This window comes from Grus americana, chromosome 5 (assembly GCF_028858705.1).
Source record: "Grus americana isolate bGruAme1 chromosome 5, bGruAme1.mat, whole genome shotgun sequence".
Classification (NCBI taxonomy): domain Eukaryota; kingdom Metazoa; phylum Chordata; class Aves; order Gruiformes; family Gruidae; genus Grus; species Grus americana.
In genome coordinates, this window is record NC_072856.1 from 22,240,068 (window position 1) to 22,263,986 (window position 23,919).

A 23,919-nucleotide genomic window follows, 5' to 3' on the forward strand; every position below is an offset into this window, starting at 1 on the left:
ATCATAACTTCATCTTGTTTTGCTTTCCCTACCATGCTTACCCAGTGAGTTTGCTTTCACAGCCCTGCACATTCTGGCTGTAGCACACCTGTCAAATGGTTATTTACTGGTAAGATGTCAGCATGGGATAGATATTGGCCTTCACCACCTACATGCTTGTGGGGACACAGCATGGAACATCTGGTTCCGACATGCAGCTTTCCTTACTGGGGAGGACTTTGATATGCAGCTGCCAAGACACGTATTGCTCTTGAAAACTTTCCTTCATTGCTTAAAGAAGGAATTGTGGCATAGTTGTTAAGAACAAGCAACTTTATTAGACTCTTAGAGTTGAAAATGGCAGGAGTGTTTTGGTTTTAGTTATCTGGTTTAGCCTGAGAAAAGGCTATAGTCTTTGCCTTGCTTTTAACCTAGGGGTGCATTTCCACAGCAGCATAAGGTGTTTGGGATGTCTCTCCTTCCAGGGCATGTATATTCCTCTCCCTCTCTTCTGTGATGGCAGATGCTCTTGGTGGTGAGTTGATTCAGACAGCACGGAGAACCAAGGGCTTTTTAGGTTAAGATTTTTAAAGCTTACTGCCTCCCTGTGGTGGAATTTATGCAACTGGATAGTAAGAGGGCAGACAGGAATTTATAGCTGGGGTCTGAGAAAGATGGAGCTATTAGCTCTGATTTAGATTAGCTTAAGCTGTTGAGGAGATGCACATTTAGCTAATCACAGCTATGTACAAAAAGCAGCTATGGATAGTTTGACGTGGTGCTTCTGCCACTGACCAATAATATCATTCTGTACTGTCATCTTATGCATTTGGACTCTAATGTCTCTGGAGGTGTTTTGTTTTGTGGGGTTTTTTTTTTTCCCTCACTGGGTGAAACTGCCTACCAGTTAATGATTTCTGTTTATAAGGGTTTTTTTCTGTAATGCATAGCTATTGCTTAAACTGCATTCATTTGCAGAGGTTGATTCTGTGTGTGATCTGTGTGGTGGGACAGAAGACTGCAGAAATAATAAATATTATTCTAAGTGCTGAGTGACCACTCATTGGAGAAAGGGCAAGACGATACCTCCTTAGCATCCTGCTGAGGGAAGAGGTTGGCATTCTGCTTCATAGCTAACCCTTTTCCCCTTCCTCTCCTCCCTTTCCACGTTTTTGTATTACTGCATATTTGGGCATTGTTGGGTTTGTATGCTGGGATGTAGAGAGGGATAGTATTTCCACTACTGGGTACCAACTCCAACGGACTTCAGTGCTTTTTAAGCCTGTAAGTTACAGCATACATTAACCACTTCTATAGCGAACTGCTCCTAGAGCAACTGACATTATAGAATTTTTAAATTTTTTTGGGCAGAGAATTAACACTGACATTTACAGCCTCACAGTTAACTGCTGCCACTCCTTGTGATTACTTTTCATTGAAGCACCCATTAAGTCATCATATAGCACAACAGAACAGCTTGAAGTAGCACTTGTGTGTGGGGAAATAGTGAATTCAGTTGTTTTCTCCAGATAGAACAACTGTGGGGTTTCTCTTTAATTCGGTGTAAGACCTAAAAGAATCTGCCCAGCTAGTAAGGCTGAACATCCCAGAGTCTGCACAGCCAACCATCATCTCTGAAGAGATGTACCCCTAAGTACAGGTAATTCAATACATGTTTTTAAGCAAGAAAATGTGGTTAACAGCAGTCGTTTATGACCTCTTGCATCTGCATAGTGCAAAAAATTGCAGAAACAAGTCTCAACAATTAAAAACCTTTGATCTTTGAAAGTAAATGTTCAGATTCTGTGATTGGGAAACTTAAACTTAATTGTGCTAAGTAGGTTTTTATTGACATGGAATATCGTCTGAGCAAATTTAAACCTAGCCTCTTTCAACTGTTAGAAAAACAAACCAAAAAAAAAAACCCCCAAAGAGCTCATATTTAAATGGAATTATTGTTCATCACTTCTGTTGTAGGTTATTCCTTTAAGTGTGGTTAATTTTCGACATTGAATTCACTTTTGTTCTGGACCTGTAGCTTGCTAAGTATTGCTTGGACAAGTGTGTCTTTACCAGATGTGTGTACCTGAACTGAACTGATGGAATTTCTAATGGTTCTGCAGCCATGCTGCAAAATCCCAAATTCAGTTCAAACTTTGTAGTTCTTTATTCCTTTTCTTGCACTTCGTATCATTTAATTGAATGATACATTCTTTTTTAATCTTGGTGTTCACTTTGTACAAGATTTACTGTCTAGTTCTGCCATCTGTCCTTACCTGTTTACACAAGCCTATGATTTATACTGGATGATGCTGTCGGAAGTATCCGGTTGCCAAGGAAAATGTTAGACAAAGAGGGCTGTGTTTGCTGAAAGAACAAGTAGCCAAAACCTGGGCATAACAACAGAAAAGTAACTATGTACAGATCTGTATGTAGCAGTTTGGTTTCATCTCACATGAATATTTAAAGGCCAGATTTATGGGTGGCTGATTAAGCCCTGCATTGCGAGATCATTTTAAAATTTCGGTTCTATTGTTTTTTGCAGACAGAATGTAATTATTTCAGCAGCTGGTGAAATAAAGGCAAATTTGTATTGCATCTGTAGGAAAGGTACTTGAAAAACTAGAACTTACTAGTAGTACTCCTCCCTTCAAGGTGTTTATCTGTCGATAGGAGACTCTTACTTCTTTTCTTTCTTCCCTATCAATAGGCGCTTCAAGATTAGTGCTCAGACTTCCTCCTGTTGAAGAAAGAAGATAAGATTCAGCTTGGAAATCTTATTGCTAGATGGATGATGGCCATGAGTACATTTCTTTTACCCTATCTTATCAGCAGAGTAAGCAGTGAGATGAGACTGGTGGAGGAAGAGTTTCAGCATGCAGAGTTGTTTACATTCCTCTGTCTACATCTCCTTTGCTGTGATTAGTATCATTCAACTTTCCAGTCAGCTCCGCCTGCCCGCCCTGATAAAAGATGGATTTGGTTTCTGTGGTGGGTCAGACCAGCAGTTAGAGCTGATGTTGCAACCTGCAACAGTCCTGTTTCTAAAGAAAGTATTTCAGATACATCTGTTCTAAGTAAGCTGATGTTTAAAAGCTGTGAAAATCAAGTGGGTTTTATCTTCCAAAATGGTGACAGGTAGTGATTTGAGCATGAGGTGTACAGTTTTAGGATTTTCTGCAATCATACATGGCGGGGGCGGGGAGGGCAGTTTGATACAAGGATTTGATATTGATGGTAGTTTGGGACATGAGAAACAAGACTGAGATTACTTAATTCTCTTTACATCCATGCCCTGTTGAGAATAATTTAGGCTGTGTTTTCAGGGTGACTAATACCAAATGAGAGTGCAGACTTGATGCAGACAGCATAGCCGTTCAGTTCGGTGAGATGCGGCACTGTTGTCTGTGGGAGGACAGATGATACTCTATTGATCATAAAGTTTACCAAGGCAAACTTAGGCCTCCTTCCCTTTTTGGAAATCCAAGCTTTTAAGGCATAACTGGCGGACTAATCTGAGGTTATTCACTGTGTCAGGTACTTGTACTTTTATTCGTTTGACACTAGTTATGGTATAACTTGATTTACTGTTTCTTCAAAGCATGGTCTGGCTCTGTCCAAGAGGAGGATAATATACCTAACTACCATAAGGGTGCTGCTGAGCAAAACAAGATAAAAATACTCTTTTCTGAGATGCTAAAAACAGTTATCTTTTTTGTCCTCTGTAGGTGTCTGTAGTTTGTAATGTGCTCTGTGGGGTGACTTACTGTTGCCTTTAGTTGTAGAGTAGCCGGTGTATAGTGATGAATGTATTACATATATTGTTGATGAAGAAGTTGGATTCTTTTCTATATACACAGGTTCTGTCTTTTAATAAGAAGTGTCTTGAAAGTTGCTGAGTATGGAGGGTATAAAATCAATAGGATTAGCTTTGCTTTTCGCATATAGAGAAATTACATCTTTAGGTTTTTGTTCTTTCTGTTTTTGCTGTTATCCCCATCAGGATGCTCAGTTGCATTTTTTTTGATGTGTACTTCTATCGCTTATCTTTTTGCCACCAGTACTCTTGTGTACTTCCATCAAAATAAGCTTGAAGTTAAATTCAAAAAGTATGTGTTCCTAGCCAGGGAACATCTGGAAAAGGGTTATACATCAGACACTAACCTGGTTGCAGTCAAAGCAAAGTTTCATGCAACAGTGTCTCTCTTGGGAAACAGCACTGCGATACTCTATAAAGGTGTAAATCAAACTGTTGGCACTAGTCAGGACAGGAGAGCCAGAGCTGTTACAGGAATGGGCAGGTCTGTCACACAGCCTGTGAAGATGGCTATTGCTTTCTGATGCTGAAACCAAACTTCAAAATAATCTGTGTGAACGCAGGACTATGCCTTCAGAAGCAGTGCCTTCTACTAAGAAGCACAAAGGCAAGCTGTCCTGTTAACATGCTGGTGTTTGGAGTAGAGCTGAAAATTGCTAGGAGTGATTTGAAGGGAGGAATGCCTCTGCCCTGTGACTCAAAGCACTGTGCTAAAGGAGGTATCTTCTGAAAACTGAAAGGCCCAAGTCAGTAGTCATCATTGCTGTTTGAAAGCCTTAATGGTCTATCAAGAACTGTGCTCACTGCCATGCCAAAATTCAAAACATGAGCTTCTCCTGGTGCAGCAGAAACTAAAACAATCCCCCAAAGTCTGATGGTCTTACCTTTTCACTTTTTGCCAACTATGCACATTACTTCAATAAATCAAAGATCCTGTAGACTTGTCTAGCAACCATGCAACAATCCCTTCTGTTTGTCTCCTCATTCTGCTTACCAAGATGTACGAATGTATACCTGACTTTCAGCTGCACAGAAGTTAAAGCGATTAAAAACCTGACTGTGGAGCTGATGTGGAGACAGTAACTGGTCAGCTTTCCTCTGTCAGAGAAGAGGTTCTCTCTGGACTCCATGTTTCCAGGGAGTCAGTGTAATGGTGGGGGGCTGCCTGCTTTGTTCAGTTGTGCTGTTGTGGAATGTTCTTTTGTGACAATGTCTTATGCTCTTTTGGAAGATCAGAAAGATAGAGTAATAACCTGTAGGTAAGGTGAAATGATTAGAAGAGAGTCGCTGTTCATTACCTGAAGATGACAATTGGTGGAATATGTTCTTTGTATTTCAGATTTTTTTTCTGGACTGTGTTAACTTTCTGTTTAAGTGCCTGGAGATAATAGCTAAGCTCTTCTGAGAGTATAAGGAACACATAATTAGGTAAAATGTTTCCATTCCAGAGGATGTTAATTATTAGAGGGTTCTGTGTAAGTGCATGCTCTAATTCATTGCGAAGTAATGGTTTTCATAGTTCGCTTAAAATCACTGAGGGGGGAGGAACTGGAGAGGACTCTGGGATAAACAAAACAATCCTAAATTTGGAGTATTGATTTTGCTCTAGGGGTTGGGTGGTCTGAGTTGGTCTTCTGCTGTAAGTTATCTTGGGGGATTGAGGGCAAGCAGGATGGGGAAACTGTTCAGTAAAGGTAACCATGTACTCATGTGGCCGTTATAGTTGAAAGAAGTTGAGAGTCATGTACTGACCCATTTTACCATGAGTATCCAGGAGTCTCCACTAACCAAAATTAGGGAGAAAGGCAGCCATGTGATGGCTCCATTGCCTTGTGAAGGATCATGAACGTTATTCACCATGGGTTAAAAAGGGCTCAACTCCATCATTACTTTGTTCTTGTCTGGAGCAGAACATGCACTCTTTGGCGTTAAATGCTTAAATTCATTAGTGACTGAAAAAGACTCAGTCTCACGGCTGTCACAGTTCAACCGTGATCTTCATATTTTCCAGGCAGAATGTCAGCTTGGTCTGGTCATCAGGAGGTGATGGGACACACGAGCTTGCTATCTTCTCTTTCACCCTTATCCCCCATTTAATTTCTCTTAGGTACAGCTGGTTGATACAAACACTTCAGTTTGACTCCTGTTGGCAAGTATAATTATAATTACAAGTATATTGCTAAAGCAGAAACTGGGATCGTGAAATTTAAATTCTGTCCAAGATCTGTTGTAGGTTACTGCGCTATTGTGCTTAAATCCTTTGTGAAGACGAAAATAATGTCCTCAGGGTATATAGCAATACATCCCTCAAAGATATTAAAAATAAGATACATTTACCTCTGCCACTTCTGTAAGGAAGCAATCTGGTTGGGTAGCTTTAGTTTGGATAAGAACAGTGTTTAATCTCCATTTGACCTTCTTGCTGAGGAATGCTTCTGTTTCTAGGTGCACTCAGTTCAGTAATCTAAAGGAGTATTTCGTCCTCCTTTCCTCCTCCGCCTTTTTCTGTTTAAACTTGTGCTAGTTTGGAGCTGTGTTCACTCTCTACTGTTAATGACCTATAGCCTGTTTCTCATCCACCGCATTGACTGTGCTGAGAACCCATGGACCTAGGAGATGTATGTATTTTTGGAGACAAGCAAACGTGGGGGCTCTAGTGAAATGCCGAGTCCCCCAAATACAGAATCCAGCCATGAAGGCTGTAGGATTAAATTAAGCCTGTTCACCTCAGCTCATTTCCTGCACGTGGTGTTGCAAGGAAAAAGCAAATGTTTGTTTATTAGGGGATGATTTAGAAGACTATATTTAATTCAGGCGCTTGCATGGCTAAGTGCTGAAATACAGCCACCTACTATTGGGAATGTGCCAATTGCTTAAACTAACACTGTACGATATTTAGAAAAATATATTCTGTTCTATGCATATTGTATTATTTATGGCGGAGATCACGATGTGTACCTTCAATAAAGGCAGCTTTTTCTGTGAGGAATTAATGGGTGAAGGATGGGCATCCAATAGTAGTCTGCATTCCCTGCCACTGTAGTTTTTCTGTATAAATTGAAAGAAGCTATCCTTTTTAATGCTCTAAAAAGGGTTTTCCCATTGACTTTGACTTGCCTCAGTAATCTTTAATGTTTAATTGGAACTGACCATAGGAGTTTCTGCTCTTTGACTAGCCCTGATCCATTTTAAATCTTGAAAATGCTAGATATTGAATACATCACATCTCATGGATCACAGTTGGAAAACTGAAGGAGGGGAACCTGAACAGTGAGCAGTTCCTTAAATAATCACTAATTTACTTGCTGTTTCAGTGAAGAAACATATTTGAGCACTGGTGTTGCAGTGGGGCTCTCAGTCTGCCTTTACAAATAACCCTCATAACTTCTAATGTTGCATAAGCAATGTAATCACCAGTCAGTTTAAATGAGGATGGGGAGGGTAGGGATTAAGACTGTTCGAGGGGATTTAAGTTGTCAGATAATCACTGGCAGGTGTCCTTTACTTGTGACAGATGGCTTAGGTGTTGTCAGAGGCTTCATGGCAGAGCAAAAGAGAGCTTCTCTTATTCTTTGCTTCCCAAAGCCAGCCTGAATGTGCACTAGGACGCTTTTCTTCTGTTCTAGGAAGGCACCTTTTGCGCTAGTGCATAGAAAAGCAAATCAAGCTGAAGACTAGCATTTGTGGGGATTTGAGACATGCTTATGAACATGCAGCTGCAAACAACTTTGGGTGATATCAAAGGTGCTTATTTAAGAGATGGAAAGTGAACTTACTCCTCATTAGCGTACTTCCCTTACCTGTTTGGTGCTGTTAATAGGCAATCTTTTTATGCCCTAAGTACTTGAACTGAGTATGGGACCTTCCTCTTAAACTAGTGGCCTGCTTTCATTTCAACAATGGGTAAAGTGTAGTAAAGAGGTTAAGTTTGTTGCCACAGACTCTTTGGGTGGCTGCAGGAGTCCTGATTTTGTTCTCTGATAAGAACAAATCAGCTCTGCTTTCTGTTTCAGTGCAGAGAGTGTTAAGTTTACCTTAATTCCACTGGTGTTATCTTGCTGACAGCATACTTCTATTGCTAGTGAAGTTTATGCATGCACATGTTAAACTAAAGTTTATAGGCAAAGCACAATGTTTGGAGTTTCTTTATACTCAGCTTTTGAATTCCTCTTCTGGATGCATCATCTGCATTAGTAGATAGCTGTAAAGTAGATGTGGAGTGAGTCAGATGCTTCATGTCAACATAAAGAAGTATGATAAGATACATCTGTCCTTAGCGGCTAAATTTACGGAAGTAACTGGACCTGAATGTAAGCATTTGTAAATAGTTTTGCAGTCTCTGAGGAATCAAATTTTCTAATACCAGGCACTTAGCACTCCTTATTTGCTGTCTTTTAAGATGATGGAGGAAGGTCAAAAAGTGTTTGTTCAAGTCTGCCATTATTGCTCACTTTTCTTTAGTTGTGATGTGTTTTGCTGGTGAGTAAATATTGGTAGGTATTGAAGGTATGCCTTTTTGATGCCATCTTGCTGCAAATTCCAGTTACTGACTCTCTCTCCTTTTGTTTTCACAACATGTTGCAGATTTCAGTACAGTGAGAATGTATTTCTGACGTGCTGAAGTGAAACCTGGTGTGGATTTACACCTGGCAAGGGGATAAGCAGAAAGAAAGAATGAATTCATTCAAGTATGGAGTGCACTGTGTGCATTGTGTGGTAGGAAAGTATCGTGAGTGCCCCTTCGGCCTCATAGCTACATACCAGCCTGGATCAAAGTCATTCTCTTCACGTTTGAAAAACTTCAAACAGTGATCCATTGAAAGTATCCAGTGAAGATCCCAGGATTCCCACAAAGGACTTGCCAAAGGTTTGGCAGTGAAGAGTTCATGCTTTATCTTTGGCAATAGATCCTCTTTGCAAAGAGGCTGAAATTACTGGCATTGTTCATGAGGGTGTTGAACACGTAAGTGTCTTGTATTTCTTCCTGTAAACCTCCTTGGCCAGGGTGACTGCCTGATCTTACTGATTACACTTTCTGATACAGAGGCAACAGTGTTGTCAGTAGTGATCTGTCCTGTAATGTGCACAGTTACCTGGAGTGCTTTCAGGTAAAGGGTTTTTTGTGAAAGATATACTTGACTTCTTAATACAATGTGAAGTGCTCGGTATGACTTGTCCTTTTATTTATTTTTCCCTGATTCTTTTTCAGTGAGTATTAAATATTTAGATGCTAACATTTTTGGAAGTGGCTGCTAAACCAGATTGACTTTCCTTACTCAGTGCCCTTCAAAGTGAAACAGGAGGCTCTTTTTTTTTTTTTTTTTAATTCAGCCCAGATGGTATGCTTCTTAAAGTGAGCAATGTGTTGCAGTGAAAATGGACTACTTCTTTCCCCTTCTTTCCTTCCTCCTTTACTTAACTGAACACATCCGCGTAGCTCATATTTGGTTTGGATTCAAAATTAGTTAAAGAGGCTGCAGGGTAAATATGTCAACTGTTGGAAAGCCAGCTCTGCCAGACTGAAGGAATTTCTGCTCTGCCAACAGGCGGTATAGCAAGTTGGCTGCACAAAACCTGGCATCTGTATGGACCTTATTAGAAAAATGGACAAGATGATCTAGTTTGCTCCTTTCCATGTCCGTCTCATGCGTGTCTGTAACACTGCTCCTCCTCATGTGCGTGCACAGAGCCCCCTGAGTTATGCAGTGAGCTGTGCGCTGAGTGGGCAGGAACATCGCGTTCCTGAGGGTTGGGAGGTGAGGACCGCACTGAGGATTTCTTTGAGGGTTTTTACATGCGATAGAAGAGACTTGCAAAGTGAAGGAAGTAAAAGGAGCAATACAATTTAAAACAGTTCCACATGCATAATTGTTTTGACAGTTCTTTATCCACCAATGGATTTTTTGGAGATGGAGTAAGGCAACGCATATATAAACTTGCTATGTGCATATGACTCTCAAATTGCTCTCTGTAACCTGCAGCTCTATTCTAGCAGCTGATGAAGGTCATGTTTTAAGAGAAATAGCTGTTGCTTCGGATTGAGTCAGAGTTCTGTGTTTCCATTTTGCAGCAAAGCTTGCGTAGGGCTGTTGACAAGTAACTTGTTCTGTCAGTGTCTTTTGTTTCCTGTTTGGTGAAAAGGTTAATAATACATTGAGGATAAATTGATTGTATGACAAAGGAAATCCTATAAACAAACAACTTGGTAACAAATAAAATTTGGTATCTGTTCCTGGAATGTTGCTTCAATTTAGTAGGGTAGAAGTACAGCATTTATTTAAATGAGTTGGTAAAAGCAAAGGGACTCAGTAACTTTTTTGGGGGGTTGTTTCTTGGTTTGTGTGTTTTGCTTTTTGAAACTCTAAAAATTTCTTAAATTATTTGGCTTGGTCTAAATTTTTTCATTGAAGAAGCGTGGAGATCATGGCTAAAGGTTTTCAGGCAAAATAACAGCAGTAGATCTGACAGGAGCTGAACTTTGGTTATTCTTGAAATGCATCAAATTATGTTTTTTCAAGAACACTTAGGGGTGCTTACAGGGAGAAGAGAGTTCTGTAGTTAGGGCAGGTACCTGTGAGACCTAGATGCTTAGGTTCTGAGAGAACAAAATCCTCTCTAATTCCTAGTTCTCTTGTCAAGCTTGAAATAACTCTGTTCTACACCAGAGATTTATTCTTAGCCAGGACATTTCAGTTTTGTAATAGTTGAGAACTTGGGAATTCTCTCCAATAAAAGTTATGGATACTACCAGGGAAGTCTTCCAGTGGTACCATACTGACCTGAAAGCTATTTTTTGAGGGGACTGTGGAGAAAGGAGTTAGGTTCTGCTGTTGAAGCTCTTGGATGCTTTATAACAAACTTGAGAACATGGCATATTGGCTGTACCTTTACATTGCAAAGAATACCTGGGTATCTCATATCTTGATTTGGTGATGGCATGCCATAGCTTGTAATACTGTGATAGGTTTTCTCCAGTTGCAGGCAGAGGTGTTATTAGTGCACTTGGAGTTGTCTGTTAATAAGAGGTTGTGTAATGCTGACAGTTTCACCCTTTGTAGCTCTTTGAGAGTGGCAATTTTGGTTTGGTGATTACTTACCAGGTACAGGTCAATGATACAAAGACTGATTTGAATGGTTCAATCACTGGTTTAAGGAAAAAAGAAAAAACCACAAGAACAACAACAAAAAACCCCTTGCTGGTTGAAGACAGAACAGAACAACTTAGTTGTGATGCTGTAAGGCCGCACTAGCCCAGGGATGGTTATTGACAATGCCATATCTGTTCAGTGTTTCATGTCAGGACTATCCAAGGACAAACTGTTCCCAATGCTGATTTAGATTTAGGGAGTCAGACATGAAGTAGAGTTGGGTACAGCGTTTCCCTGGGAGCTGCTGGAAGCAGTGGAGGCCCTGCTGGAGCGGCCTGGAGGTGAGCTCTAGATTGTAGCCTTTTCCTATCGCAGTGCAGAGAGCAAACACGTTCTTTCTTGATCAGAAGAGCAGTGATGCAAGGAATGAAGGTGCTAAAAACAAAAAGACATCAAATTGCCAGCTGCATAGCCTGAGCTTGGGTTTTGCTGGCTGTCACTTTCTTTAAGGTGTTACAGCAGGAGTTACAGCTGGCACTGGGTGTGTGGCCAGTGACTGAGATTGTCCCACCTGCCTCAGAAGGCCTTATTTCTACCTTTTTCTGAACTACCTTGTCTTTTAACAGCTCAGGGCAAATTTCCATTAAGGTGTCTGCTCTGTGCTGGCAGATTCTTAAAGCATCCCCAGGAGAGTCAGCCATTTTCAAGAAATAACATTTGAGAGGAAATACGTTGTTTGGGGCAGACATAGGCATAAAAAAATATCTCCCTAAAGCATTCCTATCGTGTCTTTTGAAAGAGTGATGTAAAACTTAGCAGTTTTGCCTGTGTCAGGGATGGAACATTTTGCTACGTTGTGGACGAGGAAGGGAACAATCTGTATTTGGCTGATTCAGGAGTTTCTGGAAAGCCTCATTCTTAGACTCATTGTTTTGGCAGCTGAATTCTCCAAAGGTGCCTGTATGGACCAGGTTCTTCCCTGGGACTACAGGAATGAGCTAGGAGAGGGCTGCAACTGCTGATCCTGGCAGCTGTGATCTGCTCTGTGCCCCGTGCAGCATCAAAGAGCGAGGCACTCGACATGCTGTGTTTATAGTGCTTCTCCTTGCCCCTGGAACTCAGGCCTTCCTGGGGAGACGAAGCTGTTGCACTCCAACAGGAGCAGGAAGCAAGCTGGTGTAGGGTGGGCAATGGAGGGAACTGGCTGCAGCTCTGTCACTCCTCCAGAGTTCTAAAAATCAAGCAATTATCCTTAAAATAGGTAAATGATAGGTAAATTATTAAGCTGTGCATCAGCTTAATTTGTTCTTCCTGGTTTTGAACCATGAAGATATGTGGGCAGGTGGCGGGGGACGACGTATTTTTGTAGCACCTCCACCCTTATGCAGGAAGGTTTGTATTTCTGTTTTTTGTCTGGTTGTGTTGGGTTTGCGTGGCAAGGTTTTGGTAGCAGGGGGGCTACAGGGGTGGCTTCTGTGAGAAGCTGCTAGAAGCTTCCCCTGTGTCTGATAGAGCCAATGCCAGCCGGCTCCAAGACGGACCCGCCGCTGGCCAAGGCCAAGCCGATCAGCGCCTCTGTGATAACATATTTAAGAAGGAAAAAAACAAGTTAGAGAGCTTTTGCAGCCGGAGAGAGGAGTGAGAAGATGTGAGAAACTCTGCAGACACCAAGGTCAGTGCAGAAGGAGGGGGAGGAGGTGCTCCAGTCACCGGAGCAGAGATCCCCCTGCAGCCCATGGTGAAGGCCATGGTGAAGCAGGCTGTCCCCCTGCAGCCCATGGAGGAAGGATGAGGGGGTGTAGAGATTCCACCTGCAGCCCGTGGAGGACCCCATGCCGGAGCAGGTGGAGGCACCTGAAGGAGGCTGTGGCCCGTGGGAAGCCCATGCTGGAGCAAGTTCCTGGCCGGACCGGTGGACCCGTGAAGAGGGGAGCCCACGCCATGGCAGGTTTGCTGGCAGGACTTGTGACCTCGTGGGGGACCCCACGCTGGAGCAGTTTGCTCCTGAGGGTATGCACCCCGTGAGAGGGACTCCATGCTGGAGCAGGGGAACGATGAGAGGAGTCCTCCCCCTGAGGATGAAGTGGCAGAAACAACGTGTGATGAACTGACCGTAACCCCCATTCCCCGTCCCCCTGTGCCGCTGAGAGGGGGAGGAGGTTGAAGCCGGGAGTGAAGTTGAGCCCGGGAAGATGGGAGGGGTGGGGGGAGGTGTTTTGAGGTGATTTTATTTCTCATTCCTCTACTCTGTTTTGCCTAGTGATAAATTAGATGAATTTCCTCTCTAAGTTTGGTCTGTTTTGCTCGTGACAACAATTAGTGAGTGATCTCTCCCTGTCCTTATCTCGACCCACAAGCGTTTTGTTATACCTTTTCTCCCCTGTCTAGTGAATGAGGGGAGTGAGAGAGCGGCTCTGGTGGGCACCTGGCCTCCAGCCAGGGTCAACCCACCACACTGGTCAAGTGCATATTGCCTGGGACTAGTCTGGAACATGACAGAGGAAGACAAGGGGAAGGATATTCTTTCTGTCATCCTCTGCCTTGTCTTACATAGAATCATAGAATCTTTAAGGTTGGAAAAGACCTCTAAGATCATCAAGTCCGTCTTCCCCCCAGCTTGACAACATGACATGCCATTTTGGTGCTTATTAAAACCACCGAGTGTCATTATCTTCCTTCACTGAAGTCTGTGTTTCTGCGATACCTGTATTCCAAAAACAATGCACAAAGTGGGAGATGCAGTAGATTGAAATGACTAGAGCTGTGTTTAACCTTGAAGGCAAATCTCTAAGTTTCCCTCTCGCACTGTTCTCTTGATCTCCAGTACCCTGCTACTAAACATCCTCCACTTTGCAGACTCTTAATGTGCCAGCTGCCTTACTAGCCTGTGGATAGATGTATGCCGGGGGACAATATTAATGCTAAGCAGCTCAATTCTAACTTTGATCAGCAGCACTATGATTAAAACTTAATTGAAAACCTGGTATGAATTAGTCAATGTGTTACCTAGTTCCTAGCCCTTGAGTAACAACAGCAACAACAAAATATTCTACAAGCTAAGTACTGATCTGACAAAGGCATGAGAGTATGGAGCTGAGTTCTTGTAGCCTCATCTAAACTTATGTTTAGACCAACCCTGTGAAGGAGAGATTTTTTTAAAATTACTTTGCTTTGACCTGAGGATACATAGAAGGCTGCATGTATGTTCCTGGAAAGAAAATAGCAAGAAAGAAATTGGTAAAATGGGGAGTGTGAATGGAGAACACATAAAATGATAATTTAGGAAAAAGTGCTACCAAGTACCATACTCAGGATACTGATAGGATAATGACAAAACAACCAGGGTTGAGATCTATTTGTCTCATGTTCATTCAACCACTGATGAACAGCTTGCTCAGTGACTACTTTTGCACCCTTTTTAAAAAATCCCCTGTAAACTTTTGTCTTTTTTGTTTGTTGCAGAGAGCCAACTTTTGCCTGGGAATAACTTCACAAATGAATGCAACATTCCTGGAAACTTCATGTGCAGTAATGGGCGCTGTATCCCGGGGGCTTGGCAGTGTGATGGGCTGCCAGACTGCTTTGATGACAGTGATGAAAAGGAATGCCGTAAGTGACCATTGCTATGACCTTAACATGCTTAATATCACAAGGCTTGGCTAGGTGGTGTTACTGGTGTGTTCTGTAGCGTATGTTAGGTGAGTAACAAAGCTACTGCTAGTTTCTTAGTTTTGCTATCGTTAGAAAAAAATATACAGCCTTTCTTATTATATCAGGTCTTCAAGGTTCTTAAAATTGTCCAATTTTAATACAGCACTTCATAGCAAGTACCTAAACCTCTATTCACAGATGAATAAATTGAGACAGACTTGACTCACGATTCTTCCAGTGGAAGAGTGATGCCCTGTGATTTTTAGGGATTCTGTGTATATTGCTTCAGCACATTGGCCTAGTGCTCTAAGTTGACCTCCACTATCATCAAGACTAGTTCCTTTTATTTCAAAATTGTTGATTGTATCCTGTTATTTTCGTTCTCTCCTGTCAAAATGTAATTCTTACCCCTTTGAAACTTAATACTAACTTTCTGGAAAATAGACTAAATGAATTGACTAATAATGTTTACCTGTTTTAATTCTCTCTACAGAACTCCCAGTTCTAGAGAGCTGAAAAAAATCTGATATGGTTCTCCTCTGTGATTGCATCTTTTTCTTAGCATTAATGAAGCTTTAGTTAATGTTATTCAGTCATTAGTTAGCATAAAACTTTCAAGCCTACACATTTTACCCAGACAGCAAGATTATGCAGCAGCATAACACTATGATTTGAAATCCAGTTGGGAGTGAAAAGAACCCTCAAATTTCATGTGCTTCTAGAGTGACTGAGACATTTCTGAGAAGAAAGTTACTGCTTTTCATCTAACAAATGTTGCTCTTTTACATATACTTTATGGAGGTTTTCATTAAACTTAAACCGAATTGTAAGAAGCTTACCTTTCCCAGGACACTTCCAAGACATCATTAGCTTTGCTTATGGAGCAGAAGGAAGAAAGAATAGCTTCTTCCAAATTAACTGACTAGAAATACCATATTTTGTTAAATGTTCTTGCTTATTTAACTTGATGCCTCTTCTTTAATCCCAGTTATCCATCCCTTTTAAAGTAAGGAGGCTTTAATAACTGTGCTGTGGAAATCTCCATACATAGCACTGCTTTAAGTCAGTGAGCTTTTCTCCCTTTCTAAGGCATTAAAAGTATCTGTATAAAATATCTGATGCTTTGCAGTCTTTATAAAGCATCAGGCTTGTGTTGCAACGTTGAAGGCAGGTTAATATTTTTTTTCTTACTTAGATTTTAACATCTTAGGAAAGGATGGACCTGTTCTAAGGATTGATCATTGTCATTCATGTCTGTTTAAACCCTAGCAGAATTTATATTAGTGGGAGCTTTGGCAAGAATAAAAAATGTCCTTAAGTGCAACTGCTACCTTTCAGTGAGATGTTCCTGATGACAACAGCTGTGTGACTCTCAGGTTCCTCATTACCTGGCTCATGAATATGCTGCTAGCATGACTTTTGGTGTGCTGTTTCTACTTCTTAAAACAAGCTGAATGATGGCACTTCTCTGTATTTGTAGAATACAAACCAGGATGTTTTCTGTCTCTAAGAGCATTGTCATCTGCCTTGCATGAACTTTGTTTCACCTGTTATTCTTAGAAAATCTTAATGAAGATTTTCATTAACCTTAATGAAGATTTTCTTAATGAAGACTGGGCTGGGTATTTACCTATGAATCGGTAACAGGAAAATATACTTTGTGACTCCCTGTTCAAAAATTTCCTTACCAAAATCAGTTGGATCTAGTGAATTGCAGGCAGTAAGGAACATAGTAACTGACAATAAAATATAAATAGCTGCAAAATGACAGTTCATAAAAGTTGTTCTTGTCACGACAGACTCAAATGTCACTGATCTAGGCTGTGCTGCGACTATGAATTTAGGTTTCTGCAGAATTGTCCTTTGTGTTTTTTATTTAAATACTTCCAACCCACTTGATTGGTTAACAGTTTTCTGGGTGAGCATCATTTTGATCCTGCCCAAATTAATGGAGATAATTAGACCTTCATAAATGTAAAATTAGCATGGAAAAGAGACAACAGGGAGAGCAAGGGATTCCTATCCTGTGCTGGCCTGCTGTTAACAGGTCAGATAAGCCAAAACAGAATGGAGATAGTGCTCATTTGAATCTCCAAACAAAAAATTAATATTAATGCGAACATGGTTCTGTAATGCATCCAGAGAGCTTCAAGCTGCCTGTTCTGCATCTCCATCCTCTCCATTTCAGTAGGAAGCTTTTAACTCTGTGTATGCTGCCATGAGAAGCATGTCTAATGAACCAGCCACTCTGTGTGTGGGATGCTGAATATGCCTGTGTAGTTACAGTCTGTGCACCGTGGCAGAGACACAAGGTGTGAGAGGAGCTGCTGGGAGAAAGAATTACAGCATTAGTAAGGAGGCTGGAAAGGTTTTGCGCTGTTAGTTGTTGGCTTATGTCTGAATCGAAGAAGTTGGCTTACTGTCTTAAGGATGGATGATCCTTCTAACCCATGAAACATCCCCTTTTGAATCCTGCTAAACACCTGGCCTTGCTAATAGCTTCAGAGGGACAGTCAGTCACTTATGTACGTGGATATATACATACAGTGTGTGTATGTTAAACTTTAAATAGTTTCGTTTGCTCTTTTGATGAATTTTGAAAATGGTCCCATTCTTATGGTGTACCGTGTTACTAACCAGTCTTTTACATCAGAGAGTAATCAAAATTTCGATGGGCTTATACAGCCCAAATCTGGTATTAGATGAATTCCTAAGTCAGAGTTAAGGCATTGAAAGGCAGCTCTAGCATCTTGTCTGAGAAGGGCAAAGGAAGAAGAAAAATCACTTGTGTCTTCCCATCCAGCTTGTGTCAATCTGAAAAAATAGGCTCCTAGATTTAGGCTGGAAAGGACTCATTTGGTCCAGCTGCCTGCTCGGAGCAGGACTAACTTTGATCAGGGTTGCTCAGGGACTTGTCTGGTCAAGTTTTGTACATTTCCGAGGATGCAGAGTCCACAGCACCACTGGGTACCTGTTCCAGGGTTTGGATATGCCTACTGGGAATTTTTTTCCGGTACTTGATCAGTTTCCAGTGATGAAACAGAAATGGAACCAAATGATTTTTGAAGATGTGCAGTGTGATTAACATTCAGATCCTCTGGCCTCGGTGAGTGAGAGAGGGGAATGTAGGAGCCCAGGAATTGTTCTTCTTGACTGCAGAAGCAGCAGCTGAAAAGTAAGAACAGTTGGCATTCAAAATGGGTAACTGTGTGCGTCACAGCTGGTTGTGTCATTGTACCAGTGTGTGTTGTGTTACTTGTGTCAAGCATGGCTGTCCTCCCTGGAGTTGCCTGAAAGTGTCATGCTAGCATTGCAGGGGTTGGAGTGTGTGTGTATAGATGATAGGTATAAATTATTTTTTTTTTTTAAGCATTTTAGGCTAGGCTTTGTTACCTTCCTCCTATCAGAACAGGGCTCTAGTTACGAAAACTTACCTTGCAGTAAAATTGGAGTCCTTTGTTTTCTGCTGTGATGTTGCTTTGCATTAGCTGAACTGTTGATAATGAAGACAAAGCCGTAAGAGTTGCATTAGCAGCATGGGATGGCTGAGTTCCCAGTGTGTTACTACTCTGAGACATGCTTTAAGCTGTTTTTTCTGTGATTCCTCATAGACTAACTAGTTCACATTGAAAAGCTTTAGCCTTGCTTTAAAGTGTTTGTGTGTGAATAGGAGTTTGGTTACAGGATTCATTAGGTACTGTGGACTGGTATTTCTGTGAAGACAAGTGTTTTGGCGTGCCACTGAGGAAGTTTCATGCACATGTGTGTGGTTATGTGCAAAGTCTTTCTCTTTCGGATTGCCTTATAGTTGAATGTGAATGTCCATCAATTCTGTTGCTGTAGCATCTCATCCTGTCTGTCCCCCTTCAAACAGGAAAACTTACAACTCATGATCTGGTTCTCATTTTCTGTGGCCAGTGAGTGAAAAGTGCTGGTCTGGGCGTGAGGAGGAACTAAGATGCAAAGCAGAATTACCTGCACCTTTTCCATTCATGTCTTATCTTTTCTCTCTCTTCCTTTTGTTCCCTTTCTGTTTCCTGCTTTGCAGGATCATCTCTGTTAACCATGTCACTTTGTGGGCTTTTTCTTCATGTCCCACACTTGCCAGAATCCATACAATCTGTCATCTTCCTTGCTTCATCTGTGCCCTGACTATGATCAGTTTAACACTTCCCATGCCAGCTGTCTGTATGCTGTTTAGTGCACAGAACATTTCTTGTACTCTTGCCTTCTGTCATGGCGATGTGATGACAGAAAAATTTCATCTAGTTTTATCTGGGGAGGAGGGTTGAGAAAAGGCATAAGAGGGAGGGAATAAGCTGAGACAGTGACTTCTCATTGTCATAAATAAGAACTGCTTTTCCTTGAGGCAAAGTATCTCTTTGGCTTTTCCTCCAAGCCACTAATTGAGCTTGAAAAAGAATTAATTGACCATAGCAGTGTAAACATTTTGTGAGTATTTCCAGCTCTCTACAGTTTGAGTAATCTGCTATCATCAGTGCATCTCCCAAAATGGAGAACCCTTTTGTAGTTCATTCCCCCTGGCTCTGCTGGTTCTTCTCTGTTGGATTGCTCATCAGCCTGTGTAGTGCAATATCTGTCATGCAGGTTTCTTTTAAATGTTAGTGGGCTTTTAACTACTACCACTATTTAGCTGTGTGGATGACTTATAATGGAAGCTGAGGCTCTTCTTGACACATGCAGAATCTTTACCAACAGGACTTTCCTGTGGACCTCGTAGGTGTTGATTGTGTAGCTCCTAAATCCTGCTCTGGTTGCATACTAGGCATATATATACCTGGGGTTAGTGCTTGCACTGGTCATGGTGGAAGCTGCATGCTGTCAGCCACTCTGTTACTAGATATGGAAGATCCAAAATAGCACAGAATAGAGAACCTGAATGGAAAGAGCCTAGAAATGTGTGCTTGCATGTTTCAAAATATTTTGAGGTAAAGGGATTATCTTTAGTGCTGACCTTTATACCTACCTGCTGACATATTTCTTTGGGGCCAAGACCTGCATCCCACTGTTGGAAGGATTCTCGAGATTTAGGAGTACACTAATGTTCTTAGTTAAGCTCGTAATTTACTCTGTCATCTGTTTCCTCTTTTCATTGCTCTTTGTACATCTTTGTTCTTTCTGTAATAATCTGATACAATGTGAACACCAAAAACTGCTTTTGTCAGCTAATGAGCAACAGCTAGTGGAGGGTGGCATGTAGCTGCCTTTGTCAGCTAACGAGCAGCAGATGGTGTAGATTCAGAGCATGGCACATCATCTGTGCTATGTACCTGGCATGACAGCAGCCAGAATTAGAGACATACCAAATACCCAGAAGTCTAGATCTTCCTTCATAGCTCTTCTGAGAGCTGTTTCTTACATGCCAAGTTTGTGTGTTCAGCTATGAGCAAATAGTGGCATACAGTGACTAGCTGTGTTAATCCAAGGACTAAAGAATGTAGGCTGTAGGCTAGAAAAAAATCCTATGCAAGGATAGCCTTGGGGTGATGTGTGTGTGTGCTAGGAACTGCTGTCTCTGACATGTTTCTGTTTCCAGTTGCCACTGTTGCTCATTCAACACAAACATAAAGGTAAAGTAGGTTTATAGGTTAATGCTAAAGGCTGTGTGATGGTAGTGTGTAGATGTCTGAGCAACAGGGCATCATCCTTGTTGTAAGGGTGCTTGTAAGAATGTGCTGCCAAGACACTTCTGCACTGGCTAGCAAGAGCTGGCCTCTGTAGGAACATCTGGAACTGCGGTAGTAAAAAGCTCATTTCATCACCAACAATCCATCATCATCTGACCTTGCTCTAATTGTCCTTCAGACAGCCTTTATGATCAAGTCTTCTCCATGGGGGAGAATGTCTTCATTAAATGAAGTGCTGCATGAAAATGGTCAATTTTAACTAGCATTCCCCAGGCAGGTATTGAAGCCACCTGCCAAGCATGCTTCTGCTAAAGGTCAGCCTTGTCTCTTGCCTGAAACACATGGGCTTGCAGGGGGACCCCTTGCAATTGGAACTGAAAGGTTTATAATGTCTGCAGGTGTGGGTTGCACGCTGCATGGTGTGGTGCACCAAGCTTTTCTGGAGTCCCACACCAGCAGGCTAACTCTCATAGCCTTGAAGGCTGCGTATTTGGGCAATCTGAGAAATCAATTTAATCCAGGTATCTAGCAGATTGGGTAGGAGCCTTTCTGTTTCTGTATCAGGGAACTGAAGCCTTTGAGATCCATGCTGACACCAGGGTCCTGGTGACAAATTCCCTAGGAACTCCTAGATCTGGTAGGCTGCGTGCTTTAGTGCAAAGATGAAGGCCTGAGAAAACTTAACTTAAATTTTCTTTTTATGTTGAATTCCTTAAAGTGTTTTGGGGTGCTTTTATTAATGTGTAGTGGGAGTGTTTTCTGATTTGTGTCTTTATGGTTGTAACCGTGCTTCTATTGTTTTTGGAAGCATTTTTAACTGTCTTTGGCATGTTAGTAGAATAATATTTGAGGTAGAGCTGTAATTACTTGTTCATTATTGATATGTTGGCATATTAGTCCTTGATTTCATCTTCTCTCATGTGTCTCTTAACCATGTTCTTGGTTTTACCCTGTAGAGTTTGAACTCTGTTTTTATATACAATAAAAATGCTCTATTTTCACATTCCATTCTGTGTCTGTCTTTTCTATGTTGGGTATATTTTCAGTTCCCTGTAATCTATCTAAATGCACACAGCATTTTCTATAAATGCTTTATAGTCTTAGAAGACTTTATAAATCTCCTAGTGTCATCAGGGGGTGGAGTGAGGGGGTGAGAGATGTGGCACAACTAAGCTTGCATCATTCAAAGAGGTTTTATCTGCACACTTGCTCTTACTGTTCATTGACCCTGCACTGGTAGAGAATTAGACTGGATTAGCAATATATCTTATTTTGAAAATACAGCCCATGATAACCATTTTTAAGTTTACCCAAGGTTTCCTGTACTTTATTTTTCCATCTCCAATTTAAAAACTGCCTACCAGACAAATGTTTACTGCTCCCTCTGGTGTTCACTTGTAACAGGTTTTACTGCTTTGCACGTTCAGGAATGGAGGGTCTGCAGGTAAGTGTTCGTAACAACTACACGCAGTTGTGGATGCATAATACAAAGAGTCTATTCACAAGAATGCTAAATGAAACCCACACTCTGCAATTAGCAGCCTGGGTTTCCTAGATTATGTGAAGAATCTTTTCCTGTACTCTAAAACCTTTCAGATGGGAAACTGAAACTCTCACAGAACAAAGGCAGGTTGGTGAGGTTTTCATCTTCAGACTGATACTTCAGATGCATTTTGACTGACTTAATTATGTCCAGTTTCTACAAAAGAGGTAGTTTTTGAAGAACTCTGTGTGTTAAAAGCTTCACAGCATCAGAGGGGTGGAAATTATTTTAAAAAGCCCACTGAAACCAAGGTCATGGCTGAGGAATTTACTCTGTCATTGGAGAAGCTCTTGAGTGCAAGAACTCCTAGACTGTCCAGTGCAGCTGCAGTACGAAGGAGGATGATTGAGTGGGAACTGCACCATCTTCAAAACCACGTTGTGCCTGGAAGCCTCAGATGAGGACTGTCAGGCTGCCTTGTCCTGCCCTCTTTGATGTGGGGTAGATTTCAGCAGAATGCCTTTAGATTTGTTGCTGCTCACTGCTTTAAAAAAAAAAAAAAATCATAGAGTTTGCCCTTGATCAGGAGCATGCTTAGAATCTGCTTTATAGGAAGATCACAAGCTGGAATTATATTAAGGCACATTATGTACCCATGCTTTTCCCTTTGTAAGTCCTGAAATTAAAATTGAGGCACAGACAAAATTTAATAAATGGTCTTTACTATCAACCCAAATCATTCTGGTGACAGTTTGAATTTAGATGTTTGTCCTCGCCTTTCCTTAAGCTTTGCTGTGAGAACAGTCAAATTCCTGACTTCCATACTGCTAAGAATAAGTAACAAGACCTAGAAGCCACTTTAAAAGACAGAGAGAAAAGGTCTTGTAGAGACAATGAGTTCTGCAATCTCTGTAAGCTATGTAATAACTGCTTATTTTGATAGTTGAATTATTACAGCTGAAAATATTTTGCTGGAGTTTAGCCACTCAGCAGAGTCAGTCTAATGAATGGCTTTCATGTACAGGAACAAAGGGCACAAAATAACTCTGGCTGCTCTCCTTTTAAACACTGGGCTTTAGGCTCAACAAGCAGAGCTCAGTGCACTGAAGAATGAGATGCAGTGTTTTGTTAATAAGAAATGTCTGCCCAATTCATAAGTAACATCAGTAAGCTCTAGGGATTGTCTAAACCAGCTGAGACCACCTTAGAAATACAGCAGCAGGCTAAGACCTTGGGTAGGACTAATCCTACCCATCTGTAAAGGTTACTGACTTTGAATTGTTTAATATATTGTTGGCCCCCAAAAAATGATTCTTAAAGCATCAGTTAAAGCCTGGTGTTAACTAAGGCTAATGCTATAGAAGATGAGGGGCAGGGTAATATTTTCAAGAGATGCATTCAGATTTCTGGGATTAAGATCCAGCATCGCATATTTGCAACAATTTTTTGGACTTGCCTCATCATGTGTAAAGGTGAAGTCATCTCATCTGCAGTCTGTTGCACTTTAGCTTTGAGAAGTTTCCAGTGCTGGTTTCTAAGTTTGAATTCTCTCTTGTTAGCTAACAGCTTATAGTAGTGTGAGCTAAATAGCTGTAAAGTATGTGTTGTATCAAAGCTCACCATGTTTTGGAAAAGATAAATAAGCAAGTAATGAATACTTCCAAGTAAGTGATTTAGCAACCTGTCCTTTTTTTTTTAAAAAAAAAAAAAAAGGAACTCCAGCATCTAAATCACTTTGTCATGTTTGAGGATTTTTATCTTGTGATTTTAACACCATTCAAAAGTATTAGAGCTGAGCTTGTACTCTTTAGTTCATCAAATGCATATCCACTATTTTGGGAACTGTGGAGTGGTTGTGACATGGCTCATGGTACTCATCAGAAGCTTAGGTGGCCGTGAACTTTGGTCATTATCTGTGTGCAGTTTTGGAGATGGTGGTAAGCCTCTGCTGCAAATGGATGTGTCCAAAGACAGCTGAATGGTTGATACATATAACCAAGCTAGCCATCAAATACTGACTGATTTAATGTGCTCTGTGTTCCCCCATGAACATGAAGGAGGAGGATACAGGCACAAAGAATATAAGGACATAGAGATAAATATAAAAGCAATATGTTAAAATAATTAGTATAATTACAGCAACTCGAATGCTTTAAAACTATGTGTTCCTGCTAAAATCTATGTGAAATGGTGGAAGTGTGGGGCTTGTAGGGTTTTTTTGAGAGCATGATCTGGGAATTTAAGTCTCCTTAT

General features: G+C 41.2%; 1 protein-coding gene across 3 annotated transcripts in view; it reads left to right on the top strand.

Annotated features, from left to right (window-relative positions):
- LDLRAD3 (low density lipoprotein receptor class A domain containing 3) overlaps positions 1-23,919 on the top strand; it is a 127,808-nt gene that overhangs the window by 23,479 nt on the left and 80,410 nt on the right. For all 3 annotated transcript variants that reach the window (XM_054827390.1, XM_054827391.1, XM_054827392.1), the window contains exon 2: positions 14,347-14,493. In XM_054827390.1, the coding sequence (XP_054683365.1) occupies positions 14,347-14,493 (147 nt within the window). The remainder of the gene's footprint in view (positions 1-14,346; positions 14,494-23,919) is intronic.